Here is a 7,553-nt window from a genome sequence, read left to right as displayed (position 1 = left end):
TTCACATTTGTACTATGACATCTTTCTGTAATTTCCTGTGATTTTACCACTAATGGTAATGCTGTGACATCTCAAATTTGCTTAAAGGTGATCACCAGTCATAACTTTAACAATTGCTATATTTGTCCTCTGAAAAAGGTTAGATGGCTTCTGCCTGAAATATTAATAACTGCCTGGAGTCTTGTCTGATTTTGCTCTGCCTCCTCTTTCCATTTGAATAACTTAGCCAAGGGAAGGAATACCCGGGAATTTAAACAGAAAAGTCTGCACTGTAGGCACAATCTCTACCTTGCTATTTAGCATTTTCACATTAGGCACAGGCTTACTGATGGAAACAGGTAGTCTCTAGCTTCCTATAGATTTTGTACCTCTTTACTGCACTACTACTACCAATATCATTGTTAGTAGTAGTAATAATACAATGTGTTGTAGGGCATCCTTTGAGCTTAGTGTTGCCTTAAGACTCAGAGAGAAGTGGCATTTCCCATAAAGATCTTAGAATCTTTCCCATAAAGATCTTAGAATCTTCAGGACTACGGAGAGGAAAAATCCTGTCACTGTGAATCCATCTGTTTAACACATATATTTTATAATACAAAAAGCATAATTACACTCTAGTACTTGGTAGTTACTTTTTTTACATAAGATTTCCATTATATAATGAAGTACTTCACTGACTGGCCAAAAATAATTATGGTGTAAAATTACATAATTAATATACCTGTACTTAAAAATATAGTCATATTCTCATCTGAGTTAAATTATTGTCTCTCTGATGATATTAGTCTGGTTCCTGTGCATTAAAACACAAATCATGGGAGCAATAATATCTCAATTATGTAGTTAACCTTCTGGTTATATTAATTAGTGATGATTAGACATGGGGAACCACGATTATATCACGTACGTAACATCTCTTTGAAATTGTGTTGTGAATCCAAACAAAAAAAGGCAGATGTAATATCTAACTAGGTACATTTCTCATGCCTAGAACTAATCCAGAACCCAGAGACTCTATCTCCTAAAAGTCTCCAGTGATGATAGATCTGCTAGTGTCAAGCTTGCAGAAGAAATATCAGTTTGTATTTGTCCTAGAAGATAAATCATTGTTAGATGCAAGGCCAAACTGTCCCATATTCTGACTTCACATAGCAATTAATGAAAACAGACTTAAAAACAAACAAAAAAGATAGAAAACAAATAAATAAAAAAGCACCTAAGTCCAGTTCAGTTCCTAAAGGAGTAAGCCCTGAAGCTAGAAAAATACCTCTTCACTACCTTATTATATTTAGACATTTGACTGGAGTATAAGGAGCTAAAAGTGAGCACCTGTTTGAGGGATATTCTAGCACTCAGATCAGTAGCTGCATAGGGTCTTTCTTAAGAGTTTCTCCTCATGACTCGAACAAAACAGAGTAGATACTGTATTGGGGAAGGCGGATTTCCTGAGGCAGCTGAGAAGACCAGGGTTTTAGGAAAAGGGACTCAGAGCAAGTAGGGTTCTCTGCCACTGTCCTCTTGCCTTATTAAGACTGAAGATTCTCTGTCTGAAGAATAAAGAAAAGCCAGCCTGAGCTAACGCTCTTCCACTAATATTCAGAGACATGTTTTTTCCTAGCAGACCATTCTCTTAGAGGTAGGACTGCTGTAAATAATTAATGTATAAGTAATTCAGTTTAAATTTATAAATAATATTAAATATTTCACTTTTATACAGTCTTCTATCACTTGCTGAAACACAAAAAAGTTCTGCACTAGGATAGAAATTATGGACCTAAATATTTGTAGAAGGCCAGGCATTATTCTCACGTGACAAATGATAGGTCATGAGGAAATGGTGTCAGGTTGTGCCATGGGAGGTTTAGATTGGATGTAAGGAAGAATTTCTTCATGGAGAGGGTGGTCAAACATTGGAATGGGCTGTTCAGGGAATTGGTGGAGTCCCCATCCATGGAGGTATTAGTGACGAGTAGACTTGGCACTAAAGGATGTAGTTTACTGATGGGACTCAATGGGTCAGGGAGATGGTTGGGCTTCATGATCTTGAAGATCCTTTCCAACCTAGATGATTCTATGATTCTATTCCTGTTATTTGTATGACAGCATCTTGCTCTGCAAGAAAAGTACAAGTGCAGATGAACAACACAGAATTTCATTAAAATTAGTTCTTCAGGATGTCAGAAGAAACAGTGTATTTCTGAATAAAGTGAATAAGAAATAAATATCTGAATACTCTTTAAATTAAGATTTTGCAAATGTCAGGTTGAATCATTACAAAGCTGCCAGAATTCATGTTGTTCATGTATTTTGGGTAGCAATGCACTGCCGGGCACTTAGTGGTTTTACCCATGTAAATGCCTGATTTTATTTTCTTCCTCTTCTTCCTCTTCCTCTTCCTCTTCCTCTTCTTCTTCTTCTTCTTCTTCTTCTTCTTCTTCTTCTCCTTCTTCTCCTTCTTCTCCTTCTTCTCCTTCTTCTCCTTCTTCTCCTTCTCCTTCTTCTCCTTCTTCTCCTTCTTCTCCTTCTCCTTCTCCTTCTCCTTCTCCTTCTTCTTCTTCTTCTTCTTCTTCTTCTTCTTCTTCTTCTTCTTCTTCTTCTTCTTCTTCTTCTTCTTCTTCTTCTTCTTCTGTGGGAAAGGAATTCGCAGGTAGCTTCGCGCTGTTTCACACGTCTCTGAATTAGAGATAATGAGGAAACAAGCGGTAGAAACAAAAACTTGAGAAAGGTTGAGATAAAGTAAATTGGCTACAGTGTTAAAGATGAGTTTTGGGCAGTGGCCAATTGCTGGCTGGCTCAAGGCGCGTGTCTGAGGGTCTCTAACCAATTATATGACAGATTTGTGCACGTGGACAGTGCATGGGACTATGGGGAAAGTGTATGTAGTAGTGAAAAAGGGCAATAAATGTCTCCTGTTCAAGAGCCATCAGGAGTCCCTGTCCTTCATCCCTTCATTCTTCTTCTTCTTCCTCTTCTTCCTCTTCTTCCTCTTCTTCTTCTCCTTCTTCTCCTTCTTCTTCTTCTTCTTCTCCTTCTTCTCCTTCTCCTCCTTCTCCTCCTTCTCCTTCTTCTTCTTCTGCTTCTGCTTCTTCTGCTTCTTCTTCTGCTTCTGCTGCTTCTGCTTCTGCTTCTTCTGCTTCTTCTGCTTCTTTTCCTTCTGTTTCTGCTTCTGCTTCTTCTGCTGCTTCTGCTGCTTCTGCTTCTTCAATTAAGTAGCTTGACTTTGAAAGTCTGACTCGTAAATCTGTATTTTTAATTCTGGGAAACTTTGTTTTGCAAACTTTTTATTTACATTCACAGAATTATTATTTGATGCGTTATTCGTTTCTTCTATCAGCAAGGGACACTGGTACAACGTGGGCCATTGTTATGCATTGCCCTACAGAATTAATAGCCTTGGGGTCTTCAATGAATCTATTCTAATGATTGGATCACTTCACAGTAAATTAGGTTCAATAGAAATCTCTGCCCTGTGAAGATCCCAGTTCTGTGAAGCCCTGGGCATAGCATGGGCAGTGCAAGATGTCATTAGCTGGCACCACCATTCAAGGCACTAAAGGCATTGGGCTCTTCACAGGAGTAACCCTGTAGGACTTTGGAAAGTCATGCTTCACATCTTTTAGTTGATCAAACCGAAAAACTGTTCCCTAATATTTTCCAAAAACTGTTTGTAACATCTCTTCTCTAATATATTTCCAATTCAGTTTGGGATTCCTGAATGAAATTTTTGTAAAAGGTTACTTAAGTGTATTCTTTCTCAACATGAAATTTATTCAATATAATGTTACAGAAGCAATCCTTGGAAATGTTTCATTTCAAGAGAGTTTAGTTTTTTTTGGTTGTTGTTCTTTTGCTCTTGGCAGTGGCTGTGACAAAAGTGACAGCACAAAGCACAACAGAAAGTTATAAATATTACTTTTCCTTAGACAGTGAACTCTTAAATTTCCACCATCCTAAATGGGAAACTGAGCCACTCTGCTTTCAGAAACTCCTACCCTTGTCTAATCCTGGGGCTGCAGCACATGTATGAATTAAGCACAATGTACTGTTATTACAATTGATGCTCCTGGGATGTATGGATGCTGATGTTTTTCAGGTCAGCCTGAAGATGAGTTTCTACAGATAATGTTTGCTGTTCCTTGGGAGTGGCAACTCGGGGATCCATCAAGCAAAGAGCATGTTCCCTGATCTCCACAGCTGTCTGAAAAAGGATGCCAGCAGAGAAATAAACAATTAATGGAAGTTGCTTTTTACCACTTCAGGTTGTTTATATATATATATATATATATACACACATATATATATATATATATATTTTGGCCTTCACTTCAGCTTGCTGCACAAAGCAAGGCAGTGCCATTTAGTTGATACGCATCTCCTGACACCCAACAAAATGGTTGCCACTAACTGATAACAAGCATGAGTCTTCCCTTTGATACTGTTCATCTTTTCTCCATCCTGTTACACAGATCCCTCAAACAAAGTAGTTTCAGGTCCTCTTCTCTCGTCCTGGAGCTAATAGGAATGGTCCAATCCTGGACCATACAGCTAAATTCTATTCTTCCCCAAAACAAATGCTGCATCCAAATCACACCATTTCAGCAAGCCATCAAAACATGCATAGGATATGCATAGAAGAGTGAAAACTGGCACACATCAAACTTTCTGGGGTCATTGTCAGGATTTAACAGTGCTGATGACTGAATTAGAGACTTTGGGATGGCTTTGTTTATCTGCATTAATGAAGCTGAACCAATTTTGCAAATCCATGTGTTTTTGTTTTTTTTTTTACCTCACTTTTCCCTTTTGCAGCTGGATTCCTGACCATCCACTCCAATCCACTCCTTCCTACCCTGGATAGCTGCTGATGGTGGGTGCAAGACCAAGAAGGAAGCAGCCTGCCTCCTTGATTAGGGACATGAATGCATGGGCAGGGGACAGATGAAATAGAATGCAGAGGGCTGGAAGATGCATATGCCTGTGGGACTTTTCTTGAGAAGAAGAGCAAGTAAAACTTGTTTTCTGATGGGGTGAGTTTTTAAAGAAAAATATAAGACCTGCTCCAAATCTTAACTCTACCTTGTGCCTTTGCATACTTAGTTATCTCTTAGTGTAGCAGAGGGCTAAGCTTGAGTACTGCAAGCATGAAGTTTAAGAAATTAACTGTAAAGATGCAGAGAGATTTCCACAGATAAGGTTTTCTGACCTCAAAAAGTGAGCATGAAGGTTTGGGGGTCTGGGCTGCCTCTGTTGAGACTTTGCATAGAGTCATAAGTGGGGTTCATACTAACGATATGACAAAACTCTGGCAGATGTAAATGTGATGGCACCAAACACCACTGCCTCAGCAAGCCATTCTGGACATGTTTCCCTCTTCCTTTCCAGCATACCTTCCTAACAAACTAATTAAATACACAGATGAGATAAACGTGCTGGAACAGAATGAGTGTGGAAATAATGAAAACAATTCAGCTAAAAGAACTGTTTTTATGTCCATTTGTTGGCTGCACCTTCCCCTGCCAGGGTGCAACACAAAGGAAATCTCTGCAGCTGATCTTGGACTTCACAAACTGAGGGATTATGTACTACAGATACTGACAGCCCCTTTGCTTACAGCCTGGCAAACACCACAGCTGTAATCTCCTCTCTGCGATAAAGTCCATCAATCTTATTCTTACACCAACCCATTCCCCTCTGCCCCTCAGACAGAGCTGGAAGAGAAGCCCTCCTTAGGAAGGCCACTAAAATCTTTCCTTCCACGTTCTCCTCCTATTTTAACTCACTCTTTTGGCTGGCCTCCCATCCAAGTCAGGTCAACACGTATCCATTTTCTGTGCTGAGCTGACTAGTTTTCAATAGCAATTTCTCCTTTGTTTTGTAACAGAGATCAATAAAACTGCCCCCCTCTCATATTGGCCGAGATTCCAGCAGCGTCATTTGCTCTTTATTGTTGCTACTGCTTTGTTTTGTTTTCCTTTTCCTTTCTTTTTTTTTTTTTTTTTTTGGCAAGGCACAGATCAATTTAACAAGATGAAAACAACTTAGACTTTCACTCAAGGTAAAATCTGCATTTTATAACCCAGGATGTAATTTACAATCCTGTCATTAAGCTCTGTTAATCCTATTATTATGAAGATAAATAATTACCCATAGCGAAGAAAGGGATTCCCAACAGAGTAGAATTATATTTTCCATCAGTAATGAAAAATATCCCTGCCGCAGTGACACTGGAAATACAGATAGTGAGTACTCCCAAGAGTCCCAGGAAAGGTTTGCTACGCAGGCAGTCCTTCATGGAGCTCGAGAGGGTAGCAGTCAGGAGGATCAGCATCAGGCTCACCAAAATCTTGCCCCTGGCCAAGAGACTGGTCTGGTGGAAGTCCTTCCAGAGGCTGAAGGACGCTAGTGAGTAGAGCTGCAGATCTTGGTGATCCAGCTGCATCTTGTGCATCAGTTTACAGAATTCACTCTCCCATTTCTCCCCAATGAGGTCCTGGGTGACAGAGCCATACGTTTGGAGGTAGTAAGTGATTTGGATGGCTCTGGCTGATTTGACTCTCTGGTCCTTGCTGTTGGGCACTTCCATGACCCCTCCGAGCTGGTGGCCAATAAAACTGCTCCTTCCATCCTGGGAGGGAAAGTAAAAAGATGAGCATGTGGTTATCCTGCGTAAGATGTGTCACAGCGATACCAATTGAATCTGCCCTTCTTTCACAGACGGGCTGAGAGCTTGACTCAAAGGCCACTGCAGTCAAGAGGAGTCGTGCTGTTCACTTCAGTGGGCTTTGGGTCACATCCCTGGTCCCTGCCACACCTCTCTGTTCCTTATTCATTATAGATTCATTTGCATTTCTGAGCTGCAGCTCAGGGACTGCCCAGATACTCACTGCAGTCCCAGATGTTCAGGGACAGAAATGTTGCATGCAAGCTCCTCATGCAAGGGGAGAAGAGCGCTTTTCCACATTTTAACTTGACAGACAACAACAAACCTCCAATTACTGAAGTATGAAAAGTTGGAAGCTGGAAGATTTGCAATTTTCTGACACTTGGAAAATGGATTTAAAGAGTTGGAAATGTACAGAAAAATGGGGTTCTGGGTCCTCAGTACAAAGAGTACTTCAATGTAGGTAGATCTGCAAAGTTTAATAGCTACTCTTGCTCTAGAACAATATAAATAAAATCAGACTCTTTCAATTGCTTATTTGAGATTTCATGGATTTGATGGCACAGAAATAAGAATATACCTTAGCCCTTGATTTAGCTATGATTATATATGTATATTTCAAGAACATAAACCTTACCTGGTCTCTCTTATTTCAGTATATGCTAGGACATAAAGATTCCACAAAAACGAGTAAAGGAGACACCAGGTACACTCAGAATCAGCTGCTTCCCCTGTCCCCCCTCCATTATTTTTTTATTTTAGTAGAGTTATCTGCTCACATTTAGATAGATGGTTGTTGTTGGTTGTTTGCTTGCTTAGCTTATTTTTTTTGGTCTGTTTCCTTTTTTATTATTTATTTATTTATTTATTTAAGAACAATTAATAAAACTTT

General features: G+C 39.6%; 1 protein-coding gene across 2 annotated transcripts in view; it reads right to left on the bottom strand.

The window, feature by feature from the left end:
* Positions 1-7,553, bottom strand: part of PTCHD4 (patched domain containing 4) — a 99,368-nt gene that overhangs the window by 66,422 nt on the left and 25,393 nt on the right. For both annotated transcript variants that reach the window (XM_080584916.1, XM_080584917.1), the window contains exon 2: positions 6,145-6,625. In XM_080584916.1, the coding sequence (XP_080441042.1) occupies positions 6,145-6,625 (481 nt within the window). The remainder of the gene's footprint in view (positions 1-6,144; positions 6,626-7,553) is intronic.

Source organism: Anser brachyrhynchus (genome assembly GCF_964034855.1).
Source record: "Anser brachyrhynchus genome assembly, chromosome: 3".
Lineage (NCBI taxonomy): Eukaryota > Metazoa > Chordata > Aves > Anseriformes > Anatidae > Anser > Anser brachyrhynchus.
This window is presented reverse-complemented; position numbering and strand designations above follow the sequence as displayed.